At 34.6% G+C, this 17,286-nt stretch overlaps 2 protein-coding genes across 9 annotated transcripts; one reads left to right on the top strand and one right to left on the bottom strand.

Annotated features, from left to right (window-relative positions):
* Positions 1-1,456: 1,456 nt before the first annotated feature.
* Positions 1,457-6,103, bottom strand: LOC149493084 (uncharacterized). Its single transcript, XM_089726865.1, has 11 exons — positions 6,100-6,103; positions 5,390-5,556; positions 4,998-5,293; positions 4,493-4,607; positions 4,103-4,363; positions 3,875-4,015; positions 3,724-3,784; positions 2,967-3,193; positions 2,126-2,566; positions 1,846-2,059; positions 1,457-1,740 (listed from the first exon to the last, which is right to left on the bottom strand). Exons 1-11 carry the CDS (start codon positions 6,101-6,103, stop codon positions 1,457-1,459), a joined length of 2,211 nt encoding a protein of 736 aa, XP_089582991.1.
* A 371-nt stretch (positions 6,104-6,474) lies between these two features.
* LOC149493083 (Tetratricopeptide repeat (TPR)-like superfamily protein) lies at positions 6,475-13,915 on the top strand. Of its 8 annotated transcripts, XM_089715499.1 has the most exons (6): positions 6,476-6,741; positions 7,265-10,287; positions 10,637-10,847; positions 11,978-12,178; positions 13,163-13,270; positions 13,663-13,915. In XM_089715499.1, the coding sequence occupies exon 2, from the start codon at positions 7,278-7,280 to the stop codon at positions 10,206-10,208; it is 2,931 nt and encodes a 976-aa protein (XP_089571625.1). In that variant the 5' UTR covers positions 6,476-6,741; positions 7,265-7,277; the 3' UTR covers positions 10,209-10,287; positions 10,637-10,847; positions 11,978-12,178; positions 13,163-13,270; positions 13,663-13,915. The 8 variants fall into 8 exon arrangements, with proteins under 8 accessions (XP_089571623.1, XP_089571625.1, XP_089571628.1 ...); XM_089715497.1 differs by lacking the exon at positions 13,663-13,915 and having other exon boundaries at positions 6,475-6,741; positions 10,634-10,847; positions 13,163-13,546; XM_089715502.1 differs by lacking the exon at positions 13,663-13,915 and having other exon boundaries at positions 10,637-10,796; positions 13,163-13,546.
* Positions 13,916-17,286: the final 3,371 nt, after the last annotated feature.

Below are 17,286 nucleotides of genomic sequence, written 5' to 3'. Positions count from 1 at the left end.
TTATCGGAGTAAGAAGTTGGAATTTGAATTTAAAGCTAGTGCTATTTCTGTACAGTGTTGATTATATGGGCTGAATGTATGCTTTGGAGCTCAAAGTCTGTTCGATGTCAAAAATCGGTTTTCTTTCTGGAATACAGATCTGTTGTTGCAAATTTGGTTAGTTGGTGTAGACAATGTGTTGGGATATAAGCAAATTGTATTTTTGTTTGAACTGGTTTGCTGCTTTTTGATTGAAAATGCTAATGGGCTTCATTTTCTTTTATATGGCTTATTGTTTTGGTTTCGTTTTCTGTATTTATTGGATTTAGCGTAGATTTTGGTTGTGTTGAATCTCTTCAGTTGGAAGTAAATTTATAGTGTTTCTGTTTAGTCTTTTGTTTAAGAAAAAAAGGAGAGAGCAAAAGAACTAAAAATTACAGTTGTCGGTATCAAATTCAAAGATGAGTTATTTTGATTATATGCTGCCTAAACAATATAAATTTCTTGATTCTTTTTCTTGAATTCTACCAAACTTTAAGCTTCTGGATTTTTCCTTCACTGGAACAGCAAGGTCTGTTGGTTATAGTTAGTTTTGTGCACAACGTTATACTGCTTCTATAAATACACTTGCATTTGTAAATTTTTTTCCCTTCCTTTTCTCATAAGAGTCATAACAGTAAATATTTTCATTCTCAGTTTCTTATTATGTTAAGAGAATTTTGCTAGAACTTTTTTCTTTTGTGTTTATGTTTGTGCATGCGTGCGTGCGCACGTTAAGATTTCGATTATAGATGACGATGCTTGTTTTTTTTTTTTTGGGAATTCTGGTGTTGTGATGAGTGCATTTGGATTGAAGGAAAATCAGTGTTTGAGTAATATATATATATATATGTTTACTGTTTTGTTTTTATTGCTGTATACTGGCAGATTTGATTGGAGAGACATGTATGAAATTCAATATAGACACTATGCTAGCATTAGTAATTTCATTGAAAGGATTGGAAGTAGGAAGGAAATATTGATGTTTCAAATTTTGTAGGAGATTTTGCATTGTAGCCTTTTGGTTTGTAATTGAATTAATTTATAAATTCCATTTTAATATTGTTTTTTTGAAGACTGTAATTAGTCAATTCCCAAAATGAATTGCAATCTCTATTTGCAAGCTTTGAATACATTTATTTATCAGTTTTATGCTTTGCATATTACTTAAATATTTAATTTTGTTTTGTTTTTTCCTTTAATATCCTTATCCCTTGATGATATTTAATTTGCTATAAAGTGCACATAAGGTCATTTTGTTTGCTGTAGTTTTTTTTTTTTTTTTTTTTTTTTTGAAGAAGAAACCAAAAGCTTCATTAAACTTAATAATAGTCCAGCAAATATACGGGAATATCATCCCAAACCTGAAAGCAAGAATGAGAAATGGAAGCTCTAGCTAGAGTATGAGCGGCTAAAGTTGCTTGCCTACGAACCCATTTCACAGAATATCAACACGAGAATATAAAATATGTCTACAGTCAGAAATCAAAACTCCTAACTCAGAATAATCAAGAGTAGGATTGAGCAAAGCCTGGACAATTTGTTGACAGTCCGAAATAACACATACATTAGGAGGTAGAAACTCAGTTACAAACAAAAGACATTGACGCAAAGCAAGGGCTTCAATGATCGCCGGCGAACCTTTACCTTCCGAGAATTTAGATACAGCTCTTTGAAATATACCTTCAGCATTTTCAATAACAAACCCGAAGCCCACATAGTCTAGGGTAGAGAAAATCGCACCATCGACTCAGCACAACTAATCGAATGAACCACTAACATTAGCTGCATGTTGGTGACAATGACCCTGTAGGCCTAAAATTGTACCACTTGGATGTTGACGAGAGCACAGCGAACTTGCATTTAGAGTCTCTTCAAATTGAGCACTTTTCGAATCTTCATACCACTTAACTGCTTCAACATGTATTTGAGTAGGAGATAGACTATGGTGCTGCCATAGCTCATTATTACGAGCAGCCCATATTTTCCATGCAATAATTGCACATTTCGATGCTTTTCCAATTCCTTTTAAGGACAAAACCTGCATTAAAAATTCAAAAAAAATAATGTTAGTCTGCAAGCCTTCCAACCCCACATTCCTCCATACCTCCTTCGCCTTAGGACAATGAATAAGCACATGATCCCTACTCTCATCACCAATACACCATAAGTATCTGGCCTCAACCTCAACCCCCCGACGTTTAAGATTATCATGAGTAAGCAATATATTCCTACTTGCCCTCCAACAAAAATCCTTCACCTTTGGAGCTACATCCAACTTCCATAATTTTTGCCAAATTTCACCATTTTGTTTAGTTGGCTCTCTCCCCAAAACCCCAAAACTCACATAGTAACCCGATTTGACCGTATACACTCCCTTCTTATCAAAATGCCACATAAACACATCCTCTCTATCAAAACAACTAATAGGGATACCCACAATCGCTCTAATATCTCTCACCGAAAACAATTCTAAGAGCTTTGCGATATCCCACTTCTTTCGGCTCCCATCAAATAGGTTAGAAACTCTAACATCCGGATCAATGAACTTGTTATGGTCTCAAATTTGGATCTAGTTATGGGTCTTTGAATTAGGGGATCAGGTTTGAGATGAGTATCTTAGAAGGAGTTTTCTTCCTTCTATCAGTGGTGACAGACTTAGAGAGAATCTGCAATCTCCTAGAGCTCATTAAGAGAGAACTCTACAATCTCTGAGTTTTAGGAACTCAAAACATTTTCATAAAATTTTGCTTACATTTTTCCTGATATCACAACCTTTTAAACAACTAAATGCAAAGCTAAAACTACCCACTACCCACTAATAACTACCCATGACGATAAATAACTTGCTTAACCACCCCACTAATATCCATTAACAAAGAAACTGATAATAACATGATACACACTGAATAACTAAATAAAAACACCGTAAATAGCAGTAAAACTACCCTAAGTTCAGCAGCCCTATAACAGAACTCCACCCCATCATTGGCAAGAAAAGAATTATCTTTCGGAATCCATGGATCACTAGTTGCTCTAATCTTCTTCCCATCACCAATCCTCCACCTCACACCCTTCTTAAGAATAGCATTAGAGGAAACCACACTCTTCCAAATCCAGCTTGGGTAACGACCCTCAGCGGCATTCAAAAAATTCCCCTCCAGGAAATATTTGGCTTTGAAAACTCTATATCAAGAGTGTCAGTATTGGACAAAAATCTCCACGCCTATTTCCCTAATAATGCCATATTAAAACATCTAAAATCACGGAAACCCATTCCTCCCTCTTTTTTACTCCCACACATCCTTTCCCACGCCAGCCAATTAATACCCTTCCTCTCCTCCTTCTTACCTCCCCACCAATATCTATTCATTATCTTATGAAGCTCATCTAGCAGGGTCACAGGTAACAAAAACACACTCATACAATATGATGGAATAGCCTGGCACACTGACTTAATTAACACCTCCCTACCAGCTCGAGACAAAAATTTGTTATTCCACTCATTAATGCATTTCCACATCCTTTCTTTTAAAAAATTGAAAATCTGCCTCTTGCTTCTACCAATAAGAGAAGGTAGTCCCAAATAAGAACCATGCCCCAAGGGTAAATGCACATCAAGCAGATTACAAATAGACGACTCAACACTATTCGACACATTTGGAATAAATATGCTACCTGACTTATTAAAGTTAACTGCCTAACCTGAAGCAGCTTCGCAAGTAGCTAAAATATTCTTCACCAGCATTGCCTCCTCCACACTAGCCTGAAAAAACAACGAGTCATCTGCAAATAAAAGATGGGAAACTCTATGACATCTCACACTCGCCCTACAACCATGAATGCTCCCACGTACTTCTACCTCTCTGAAAAGCAAAGAGAGACCTTCCGCACACACCAAATACAGGTACGGAGAAAGAGGGTCCCCTTGTCTTAATCCACGCCAAGGATTAACAGGACCAATAGCTTCCCCATTTAAGCTAATAAAATAAGACACCTCCATGAAGCACATAGACAACCAGTTAACCCACTTATCAGCAAAACCAAATCTAGACAACAAATCCTTCAGAAAAACCTAATGCACCCTATCATAAGCTTTACTAATATCGATTTTCAAAGCACAAGAACCATTACTTCTCCCATTGTTTTTCCTCAAATTATGAATAAGCTCAAACGCAACCATCACATTATTAGTAATAAGTCGACCAGGAACAAATGCAGATTGGTTCTCAGAAATAATAGCAGGCAAAATTTTTTTGAATCTATTTGCTATAGCTTTAGACACAATTTTGTATAATACATTGCATAGCGCTATGGGACGAAAATCTTTGACAAATTTAAGGTTCTTTATTTTTGGAATAAGAACAATTAAAGTTTCAGTAAACTTAGTCAGAAAAGTATCTTCCTATAACCACCGCCGATAGTCATCTGAAATATCATCACCAATCAAGTGCCAAAATATTTGGTAAAATGCCGGATTTAGTCCATCCGGTCCAGGAGCCTTATCTAGGTGCATCTGGAATAAGGCCTCTCTAAACTCCTCATTAGTGAAATCTACGCATAACCAATCATTATCTGCCGCACCAACCCTATTAGGATCCAAACTCAACACTTTATCACAATTTGAAACACCCCCATCAAAAATACTATTGAAATAATCAATAATGCGATTTCAGGTGCTGCTCATCCTCAATCCATATCCCATCAGACTCTTTAAGCTTCTGAATCAAGTGCCTTCTTGCCTGGTTTTAATATGGGCGTGAAAAAATTTGGTGTTGCGATCACCATGCTTAAACCAAAACAATTTAGCTTGTTGATTACACCAAATATTTTCCTGAGTCAGCAACATGTTCCACTCCTCCTTCAATGCACGAATAGAGGCTGAATTATCTTGAATATTGCAATTCTCCAATATCGTTTTGATAATTTTTCTACATTGCCAGTTGTCTTTATTCTGCCTTTTACCCTAGGCCGATAACTCCTCCACCAATTCATCTTTCTTATCAATCACGTTACTTGAATTATTAAGAGTCCAAGAATCGTGAACCACCTCAGCTAGGTCTTCTTCTAAAAACCACGCATTATCGAAACAGAATCTTCTACTCACCCTCCTATGCTCCTTTGGCGCAGTATGAATTACCAACGGATAGTGATCCGAGATTGGAGCAGAAACCACATTACAGACTGCCGAACTAAAATTCTGTGCCCACTCCCTCATTGAAACAGCTCTATCAAGCTTCAACCTAATTCTATCATCTCCATCACGACCATTATCCTAGGTAAAAAATGGACCTATAGTAGGAATCTGACTTAAGCTGCAATCTTTCAAGGCTTCCCTTAAACCATCATTCAAATAACTCGGTTGTGACACCCCTCCCTCTTTTTCTTCCACAGAAACAATATCATTGAAATCCTCAGAACAAAGCCAAGGTTTATTATCTCTTCTAGCTAAAGCCCTCAACAAGTTCCGAGAGCTTCTATGACGATGTCGTTCCGGAAAACCATAAAAACCAGAATATTGCCATTGGATCATACCTTCTACAACAAGACAGTCAATGAAATTATTAGAATAACCGCTTAACTGATTTATTATTCAATTAATTGATTTATTTGGATTTTATAAAAATTACGCCCATAACTAAATCAAATTGTATGGTTCTCCATTAAGCTCTTCTATTGATAAGTAATGGCCAAATGTGTAAATTCACTCATGTAGTTTATATAAAAAAAACTTTGTGGTATCTTTAACTTTATGAGGAACCTATCGTAACATTACGCACCTCTCCATACTAACAATAATAAGTTTTTGGTATATTTTGCCTTACATGCAAAATATTAATTTAATATGTGGTTACCACAGCTTCTAGAAGAATAATTTTCACATTTTTCAACTATTTAATAAGTATGTAATTAATCTAAATTTAAAATTTGAAGTATTTAATAGAAAAAATAGTATTTAGTTGATTAATATTATAAGTTGAAATGTTTAATAAGTCAAAATAAAAATTGAAAATGTTAAAAGGTTTTGCGAGTAAATTATAGGGTTGAATTTACATTTGACTTATAAGTAATCATACTAACCCATTGATACGTGTCCATCGTACCGATGTGTGATTTGACAAGAAATATGGTATAAATAAAATGAATTTAAGATTCTTATTTGATTAAATTGAAAAATAAAATTGAAATATCAATGAATAAAAGAAATAATATAATTCAAGGACAATATGTTTCATTTTAGGAAATTGTTACAATAACACTTTTCCTAAGTAGCTTTGATTGCTGAACTTGAATTTGGCTTAAATATCAATTCTTTTTTTAAGTTTTTCAGCTGAAGCTTTTTAAAATGGATAAGTAGATGGCAAGTGTAATTTCATTTTTTTTTTTTTAAAAAAAGGAAAAATTTAACTAATAATTATTTATTTTATTAACTCCCAATGCAACTCCCGAAAAATGAAAATAATCTAATAATTTATTAAATAAAGATCATTTTAGAAATTAATTCAGTGAATATTTTTGGAAGTTTTCAGGTAAAACTTTTCTTTTGGCTCCCTGTTTCAAAGAGGCTAAGCTTCTCACTGGCTTTCTCTATCTACCAGAAGTTCTTCCTCTAGCTTTGTCCATTGCAGAAGAGTGAGGCAAATTCCTATTCTTCTCAAACGCTTTCTTGAACAAAGTATATCATATTAAATTTCTCATCAAGGAATGAAGAGTCTCGGTTGAGTAAGTTTGAATAGGTGGATTGACTCTTTATATAAGTGCAAGAGATTTTATTTTATGTTAATTAATTGAAATAAGTTTGGTGTTTGAATATAATCATCCTTGAGAAAGATTGGTATGTATGATATTCCATATGTTATTGCTGCTGAACACTACCTGTTTGTTGATTGGTCTCACTGAATTTTCCCCTACCATTAATAAGAGTTTCATCACACATGCTTAAGGTCAATCTCTTCTTTGATACCACTTTTCTGTTTTATACATTATGAAGTTTATATTGCAATTTGAGATGAAAATTTTTCTTTTATGCTTAATCTGTGCATAATATTTTGTTATCAGATTGCTTGAAAGATATCGATTTTTAAAAAATTTAAGCATTGGGGAATTTAGCTGTTGGATATGTTGTTTGAATTTTGTTTGCCTGATAGCAGATGTGGTGATTAATGATATAAATGAGTAAGTGTTTAGTTCATTTGCCCAAGCTAAAACTTTTTGTTTTTTTTTTTTCAATGACACTATTTGGCAGAATAAATATTTGAATGGCACTAATTTCAACAAGAAAAGTTTTGTTGCATAAGCACATCATCAGGAGCTATTTGCATGGATTTGTAATGGTTTATGGTATTCGGAAGACTGCCTTAGATGTATTCTGTAGAGGACATCAGTTTGTGAATTTTCAACCTTTTTCTACTGGCACTCAGTCTGAAAGGATATCTTGGGGAGGTTCCTCGCCTGCTCTTCTTTTGAAAAAGCTTGAAGTTTCTTTGGAACGTCACCAAGTAGATGAAGCATGGGTAACTTTTAATGACTTCAAAAGCTTGTATGGTTTTCCTACAGGTTCTATGGTGAGTAAGTTGATCATTGAATTATGCTACTCGTCTGACCCTTACTGGCTACAAAAAGCATATAATTTAGTCTCTGAAATTTCGAAGGAGAAATCAAAATTTTTTCAGACTAAAACCTTAACAACACTTTCACTCTGCTTAGCAAGAGCACAAATGCCTATTCCTTCCTCAGTGCATATAAATTCCATAAGAGGCTTTAGCTTTGGAGATTCTATAGCAGCTCAACTTGAATTTCTCTTGCAAAATTGTTCAACCCATTCTGATATCCTACAAGCTAAGCAAATTCATGCCCAATCCATTGTTAATAGCCTCACTAACAATGGCTTACTGGGAGCAAAAATTTTGGGTAATTATGTTCTTTGCGATAATATCATAGACGCTAAGAAACTATTTTATCAGCTTGAATTATACTTTGCCATGCCTTGGAATTGGATGATAAGAGGGTTTAATAAAATGGGTCGTTTTGATTTTGCCTTGTTGTTTTACTTTAAGATGTTAGGTTGTGGAGTTTTTCCTGATAAGTATACTTTCCCTCCAGTGATTAAGGCTTGCAGTGGTTTAAATAATGTGAGATTAGGTAAGATTATTTGTGATACAATGTTGTTGATGGGTTTTAGTGTTGATGAGTTTGTTGGCAGTTCATTGATTAAGTTGTATGCAGAGAATGGTCGTATAGAAGATGCACGTTTTTTGTTTGACAAAATGCCTCATAAAGATTGTGTTTTGTGGAATGTGATGCTTAATGGTTTTTTAAAATGTGGGGAATCAATTACTGCTATAAAAGTGTTTGAGGAAATGAGGAGTTATGAAACTAAGCCTGATTCAGCAACGTTTGCTTGTGTTCTTTCTGTTTGTGCTTCAGAGGCAATGCTTGAATTTGGTACTCAGCTTCATGGGCTTGTTGTTAGTTGTGGGTTTCAGTTTGATCCTATGGTAGCGAACACACTAGTGGCTATGTATTCTAAATGCGGGCAATTTCCTGATGCCTGTAAACTGTTTAAAACAATGCCCGAGACTAGTGTTGTCACTTGGAATGGGATGATTGCTGGGTATGTACAAAATGGGTTTATGAAAGAGGCTTCAAGTTTGTTTTCTGAGATGATATGTGCTGGTGTTCAACCGGACTCAATCACCTTTGCTAGTTTCCTTCCATCAATTATTGAATCAGCAAGTCTTAAGCAAGGTAAGGAAATCCATGGTTATATATTGAGACACTGTGTTAACTTAGATTTGTTCTTGGAGAGTGCACTTATGGACATATACTTTAAGTGTAGGGATGTGAAGATGGCTCGCAATATCTTTAACCAAAGTACCATAATTGATATTGTAGTCTGCACAGCAATGATTTCAGGTTATGTGCTTAATGGGTTGAATAATGATGCTTTAGGAGTTTTTAGGTTGTTACTTGAAGAGAAAATGAGTCCAAATGCTGTGACTCTGGCAAGTGTTTTACCTGCATGTGCTGGTTTGGCTAATCTAAAGTTGGGGAAAGAATTGCATGCTTACATCCTTAAGAATGGGTTTGACAGGAAGTGTCATGTGGGAAGTGCAATTGTCGACATGTATGCAAAATGTGGAAGGTTGGAGCTTGCACATCAAATTTTTAAAGGAATTTCTGAAAAGGATGCTATTTGTTGGAACACAATAATCACGAGCCATTCCCAGAATGGCAAACCACAGGAGGCCATTCATTTTTTTCGTCAAATGGGGATGGAAGGAATGGATTATAATTGTGTAAGTATATCAGCTGCCCTTTCTGCTTGTGCAAACTTACCAGCACTCCGTTATGGGAAAGAGATTCATAGTTTCATGATTAAAAGTGCATTCGACTCTGATCTTTTTGCTGAAAGTGCACTAATAGACATGTATGGGAAATGTGGAAACTTAACTTTTGCTCGTTGTGTGTTTGATATGATGCAAGAGAAGAATAAAGTTTCATGGAACAGTATCATTGATGCTTATGGGAGCCATGGTCACCTTGAGGACTCTCTATCCCTGTTTAATAAAATGTTAAATGATGGGATTCAGCCTGATCATGTGACCTTTCTCAGTATACTGTCTGGTTGTGGACATGCTGGCCAGGTTGATAAGGGAATTCAGTATTTTAGGTGCATGACTGAGGAGTATGGGATCCCAGCTCAGAAGGAGCATTATGCTTGCATGGTAGATTTGTTTGGTCGTGCAGGCCGATTGTTTGAAGCATTTGAAACCATAAAGAGCATGCCATTCTCACCCGATGCAGGTGTCTGGTTAACCTTGTTGGGAGCCTGTCGAGTCCATGGAAATATTGATCTTGCTGAAGTGGCTTCACAATATCTACTTGACTTGGACCCAGAAAATTCTGGTTTCTATATACTACTTTCTAATATACATGCTGATGCTGGACAATGGGGTAGTGCACGTAAAATTCGAAGTTTAATGAAAGAACGAGGTGTTCAGAAAGTGCCTGGGTACAGCTGGATTGACGTCAACAACTCCACGCATATGTTCGTCGCTGCAGATGGAAGCCACCCGCAATCTGCTCAAATCTATTCACTGCTGGACAATCTTCTTTCTGATTTGAAGAAAGAGGGTTATGTTCCTCAATCTTACCTTCCAATGCACCCACAAACTTATCGGATGTGATCATTGGAAAATTTTGTTGTGTTTTGCAATCTTGGAAGCCAGGAAGAGGGACGATTTAGCATATGAATTATGAATGATGGTAGGTGTATGATTTTCTATAATTTTAGTATAGTTTTTCAAATGGTAGCAAAGTTTCTGGTCCTCTTACACTATGGAAGGGACCTCTAACATAAAGTTTGAGGCTTTATTCATGTTTCCCACTCCATTTCTCAACGGAGACAACAAATTATTTCAAAGAGGGGAATTTTTGGTTTTAGTGAGACAAAGACTAGGGTACAAACAACTCATTGTTTGGATATTTATGTATCAACACAGTCAATTTTTCTGAAATATTGAATAAATTTTTGCAGTGATATTAGTTCTGCTGTTATTTTCTCATTTATGTACTTCCAACTTTTGATTATTAAGTGAATTTGTACTGTCAGCAGGTTAATTGATTGCAAAGTCATAAGATTTTTTGTGCAAGCATGGAGCCTTCCAAGGAGGTAGAGAAGTCCTCGGTGAACTTGCTCAAAAAGAAAGAAATTAGAGAATCTAGTGAAATGGTTGGCAAAGAAAGTAGTGCAGATTCCAATATTTAAGAACAAGGTGAGAGGAATGAAAAGAGGTGCTGTGCAAAGTAAATTCCTAATTTAAGCGGTAGGTGAGAGGAAGTTAACACACTTTTTATTTTCTTTCTCTTTTTGCATAGTTAGTTAACTCGCAAAACAGGAATGTTTATTGTTTTCCTGGAAACAGCATGGCAATGTTGGTATTAGCTGAGGTGAACCCTTTTCCAATTGATGAAAGAATTATTCTTTGGTCATCGATTAATCATTTTTTTTTTAACAGGAATTATCCACTATAAAACTTAGTTAGCTTGTGCAGTTTTCTTCTCACTGGCAATCCAAAATATTTGAATTGGTTTTCATTGCAAAAATGTTCAAATGTTTCCTTTATTTTCTTTTCCTTCTCTTGCAAGAACATTTCCTCCTTTAATGTTCGTTTATGCAACCATATGACTGGTAAATAGCAGTTAATTTCTCGAGGTAACCAATTATGCCTTCATATTGTGAAGTAGTATATATGCTTAAGCTTTTTAATGGTTTATAGTGAATATATTTACTTTTGAACTCCATGCATGTCTAGAGTTATTTATTCTTTCTTGATTAATAATTTATAGTTTATACCTCTATAAGCATAATTACTTCCATGCTAGTGACTTGTGAAGTCATAGCTTAGGAATATATTTTGTAAATGTGAATATGGAAATCCATGTTTAAGTTTGTTTCTGTGAAATAAGTCTCAATTGCCTTGGGAAACTGAGAAATTGATATAAAGAGATAGAGAGAGAGAATTTCAGCTCTGTTCGAGACTTTTACTTCTAATTTGGACTGCTGCTTAGTTGTTGGGCCTGATTAGATGACATGGGTTGTGGGATAATGCAGGTTAAGAGCTAATAATCACAGGTCGCTGTAGGAAGTTTAGCCAATTGCATCATATAAAGACTTTCACCTTAGGCGCATGTCTCAGCAACACACATAAATTGTAACTGTCTCAATACTGGGGGCAGCTGAATCATCTTTCTGGAGTAAGCTTTGGCTTACTTCTTAAGGTGTTAGTGTCTGTAGAATTCTGTGAATTAGTGGCAGAATGCAATTATTGGAAGGCTGTTGCTGTTGGATCATGGTGGCTGTTCTAATTTGCCAGTTTTAAGCAGAGGCAGCATTGAAAATTGTGAAAATTTAGCAGTTTAGTGGGATCCTCAGTTTTCTTTCTCTGTCTCACAGGCTCACAGGATAGCCAGTGACAAGTTCCAACCTGCTGCCCGCTCCACACCTCCAGCATCTTCAGTTCTTCACCCAGTGGTTCTTCTATTACCATCATTGACTCCCATTTAGCCGAGGGACTTTCATTTGACATCCAGATTTGTGCATTTCCCATGTGAACCCTAAATACAAAGATTTCTCTATGGCTCGGTCCTCTCTGAGGTTCGCTCTTTCTCTTTCATTATCTCATCTCTTTGCTGCTGTTCTCTCTATTTTCCATTTGAATTGGTGAGAATGCTGACCGAAGGGAGAAAGAGAAGACTTTACTTTTCTTTTATCTGTTTGACGTGGCATATTGCAGAAGTCTCTGTATTTTGCTCAGTCACTATAATTTACTGAATGAGGTAGGATTCAGTTTTCCAGATTGATTGTTGATTTTGTGTTTCCCTTAGATTGTTAGAGGTCAGGCCAGAATTCAACGTTATGTTAAAATCAACAAATTTCTAATATATTATTTCAAATTGAGTGCATTATTTCTGTGGAAGTAAAGTTTGCACAAGGTTAGATTCAGATTATATATTTCTTCAACCACTTTCAGATGTCTTTTTCAGTTCGAGTCCTAGAGTTGTGTCTTGAAGATGGATTTCAGAACTCTTTTAAACTTTGAGATTTTCCAACTCTGCATTAGACTCTTGATATGGGTTTCAATTGAATGCTTCCTTAGGAAGCTCTATGGTAAAATTTTTAATTGATTAACTTGATTTTAATTGTTGCAAACACAATCTATTTTCCAATCCTTTCATTGATAGAATGACATTTCTTACTTCTCAATAACAGCTTGCAATAACAAGAGAATGGTGAAATAAAAAGTCATGGTCTAATCAGTTATAACTTAAACTGACATGAGAGGGAAAAGAATGGCAATAAAAGCTGGAGCGCTGGTAAAGAGATATACTCTTATAGTTGGAATTTTTTGAGGAAAAATAATTAACATGCAGAATGTCTTCTCAGTGTATTTGATTCAACTTCGTCAGTGCTACTTAAGTTTGGTATCTGTCATAGCATGTGATTGGAATCTTGGAGACTTTAATTAAACTGTTGGACCTCATCTACAGTGTGTGCATGTATGCGTGCGTGTAAGAGAGACATTGAATGCACTGATAACTTTTGATGTATTTAGATTCTCATATATAAATTGCATGGCAGGTAATATTTATAGTTTGATACAAGTAGAAGATGGCATTGAATTGAATGCGAAAGGCGAAAGGTGCTGCACTTAAGTTACTAGCCAAGAGTTCTACACGCAGGGATCAGGTAACTTGTGTATTTTGCCAAATCGTCACAGAACTAATGGTTTACTGTAATTTTTATGGTAAAGGTCGAGTCAATTATCTTTGTAAAGGACGTTTATATGGTAAAAGAGGATTAATTGAAAGGAAAGCGTGGTTCTTTAAGATGTGCAGTTTTATGCTTTAACTTTTTTACAGAACATGTTAGGATAGAACATGAAAGTTGTTTGAAGAGGAAATCCCAGCAACTTCATTTTTGAAACTTTAGACTTCCAAATAGAATTGGTTTCTTCTTTTTTTCTTTGCTTGCAGTAGAAATGTATGAACCAAGATAATAAGTTTCTGATATTCATATTTCCATGGTATATATTACCGAACTTTTGTCTGGTTATGTGAAGTAGGTTGCTATTATTACAGATAAATTGCAGTGGCTAGAAAACATCTTGAAAGACTTCCATGTGGTGGTGGTTCACCCTTGGCTCATGGTCTAACAACAGCAAATGTGTGTAGTTTATTATCTTATTTGCTGATGTCTGGACCAAAACAATACCCCCGACATGTAAATTTTCCTTTCTAAGCTGGTTTGCTTAAATTCTTCATGCTCTTGTGATGCATATAGTGAATGGCATAGAAAAATTCTGAACAACTTCTAATTATAGCTAAACAGAAAGTGCACTGCCAGATTATTTCTTTTTTTTTTCCCCCTCAATTTTCTTGGGTTATTTCGATCAATTTGGTTCCCTTTAATTTACAGTTCAGTTTGGTTGATTGTGGATGAAATTCGGTTTATTCAATTCGGTGTTCAGTTCAATCTATTAGGGGTAAAATTCAGTTTAATGTATTTAGTATAATGTGTCATCTTTTCATATATATATATATATATATATATATATATATATATGTTAAGTCAGTATGTGTTTTTATATTCATAAAGAATTTATTGAAGAAGCTATTTTTTATTATTTTATTTTCATGACAATGTGTATTTTTTAAACTATTCCAAACTCAAATTGAATAAAACTATATGTATAAGGTTGATTAGTTTGAGTATCCTTTATGGTTTAATTCGATTTAAATTTTTTATAACTCATTATTAATTTCCATTTTAGCGGTTTGACTGTTAAAATATTAAAATATATTTTTTATAGCGTTCGGCTACTCAAATAAGTATTAATGGCTATTTAAATAGTTAAATGCTTTCAAAATAGTTAATTTGCCGAACATGTCATTAGTTTGCACAGATTTGTTAGCCCCAATATTTCATCATGTGCTCTTTTTCTCTCCCTTTTACATGTTTATTTTGTCTTTTTTTGAGCAAAATAAAAAACTGTGTCAAATTCTGGATTAACCCAATTCACCTCCCTCTGAGTTGCGAACAAGGGAATAAAAATTTTAAATCGAACCGAACTGAACTGTGAACCATAAATGCTATAAAGTTATAAATTTTATATATTGTCTTGTCCTCCATTGATAGGACCTAAGGACATTCTGTTAGCCAAATATACACCAATAAACATATAGAGAATAGAAAAAGAGTGGTGCAAAAAATAAATAAAGAAAAATTCATGAAGAGGCATTGCAATGAAGAGCAAATATTAATAAATTACTGGTATAGTAAACCCACCATGTATTGCTGGTTAAAGTGAGGACCAGAACCCATCATTGTCATTGGCTTAAGAAGGAGGGCCAATAGCCATTTTTCAATTTTCAAATATTTGAATTTGGCAGACATAATCTCCATATCTTACCAGAATATATAAATTTCTCTGTCTTAATCCGATTTTGATTGGGAATATATTTTAATTAAACAGCTGTAATTGTATAAGACACATAAATTAATGTTAATTAATTCATTAAATCAATCCACCATATGTTCAAATATGCAAATTTATCTCGAATGATTCCCTAGCCTATTAGAAGGGGTGATGCCCTGATACCTTAAGGTTTTATTGTAATATGAATTTTTATCCACTGCCCTTTATTAGGCTTTGAAATTGTTATAATTGCATGCATTAATAGTGCAGAATGTACAGTAGTCGTTATGTACAGTGATGAATGGTTAAAAAAAAAAAAAAGCAAATTTATCATACCTACCTTTTAAATTTTATAGTAATCATGCAAACTTTAATATTATTCTTTCGAGATCCTCGACTTTCGTTTTTCGAATAAAATCTTACTATATCAAGTAGAAATGTTCGCTTTGTTTCTTTCTGAAAAATGATTCTTAGAAAATATTTTTCTTTCCTTGAAAAATCTTTTTCAAATACTATATTCTTCATTGTTTGTTGCAATATAGAAAATACTTAAAACATATTAAAAATTTTAACTTATAAGACCATAAAAGTATTTATAATAATAGAAATTTTATATTTTAAAAAATTTATTGTAGAATATGAGAAAAAAATGAAAAAAAAAAGAGAAATTATGAAAGTCACCAAAGATCATTGGTGGTGGTCGACAGTGATCGATGGCCAATGGTGTTAGGTGATGATAAACGGTGATTGGTGGTAGTAACTACAAGTGATTAAAAAATCAAAATATAAGCATTTATAAGGTTATAATAAATTTGTCAATATCAAGAAAATATTTTTCTCTCTTGAAAATGTAAAGTCATTTTCCTTGAAAACGACTTAGTTTTCCTTTGATCAGAAAAATATTTCCGTTGATTTATTTTTTTGAACGCCCCAAATAAAAGAAAATTATTAAAAATATTTTTCTGCAAGTTATTTTATAAAAACAAATGAAGCCTTGAATACATCGCTTTTCCTTATGGAATTTCAATAATTTGATTATTGTATTAATAATTGCGATTTTTTATTAAAAAAATCTTAATTTTGAACTTATAAAAAAAATTTGCAATTAGGGTAATTAAAACTACAATGCTCTCAAATTTTTATGGTTTTCTCTCGTAATCAGCTAGCGTTTTCATGAACGAGTCGGCGTTGGCCGGAAAGGCCCCTCCTCCGCCTTTGGAGTCCGATTGTGCTACAAAAAAGGTATGTCACTGAGATAACTTAGAGGAATCCCTTGTGAAATCGAAGGTTAGTTTTTATGAGAAGGTCAAGGAAGATAACTTAAAGGATTTTGACATGGAGAAGGAGGAAGATGAGGTTGAGATATTGGAGGATTATATTCAAGAGTTGCAAACTGCAAGCATGCCGCAGGTTATGATCTCCAAGAGGTTTATGGACCAATTGTCTAAATGTTGGAAGTGCAGAGTGGTGTGTAGGGTGATGGGGCTATATATTGATTACAAAGCCTTTTGCACTTAAATCCAAGTGCTATGGAATCCTGACAACCCTCAAGTATGGGAGCTTGGGAATGAATATTTCATGGTTCATTTTTCTAACGAAATCGATTATCAACATACATTGCTTGATGGACCTTGGACAGCATTGGCAGTTAGCTCATGGTGGAACCATGAGACTCTGGTTTTGATATCACAGATACATCACTACAATCTTTAACTATATAGGAAATAATACCGGGCCTTTCTCTTCACTTTTAACACAAGGCAGTTCTTCGGGCGATAGGGGCAACAATAGGAAGAGTAGTAAAGATTGATTACAAGATTAGTGACCTAGTGCGAGGAAAATTTGCTCGGATCGCAGTATCGATTAACCACAGCAGCCTCTTATAGGGAAGTTCTTGCTTAATGGGAAGGTGCAAAAAGTGGAGTATGAAAGTTTACCAGATTTGTGTTATGATTGTCGTAGAGTTGGACATTGGGTTTCTTATTATCCTTTGAAGCAGGATACAATAATAGGAAACAAGGAAAACCCTTTGTCAACTGTATTATACTGTAGTGACAGATAACATAGGTGCTAAGTTTGGACCATGGATGGTTGTTATGCGGAAAGGGAGAAGGCCTGCTTCAAGACGAGATCTAGTAATAGGTGGTACGGAAAACCGATTTGAAGTGTTGCATGATGAGGAAATAGAACCTCGCATAAATCAAGGTCTAAAATAAAGTGTAGCGACAGTTAATGTTCCTGTGCATGAATTTATTACTCGTAAGCAAAAGGCATTACAAAAGAGCAC

Source organism: Jatropha curcas, chromosome 10 (assembly GCF_041381405.1).
Source record: "Jatropha curcas cultivar XTBG-Jc1 chromosome 10, XTBG_Jcur_1.0, whole genome shotgun sequence".
NCBI classification, from domain to species: domain Eukaryota; kingdom Viridiplantae; phylum Streptophyta; class Magnoliopsida; order Malpighiales; family Euphorbiaceae; genus Jatropha; species Jatropha curcas.
This window is presented reverse-complemented; position numbering and strand designations above follow the sequence as displayed.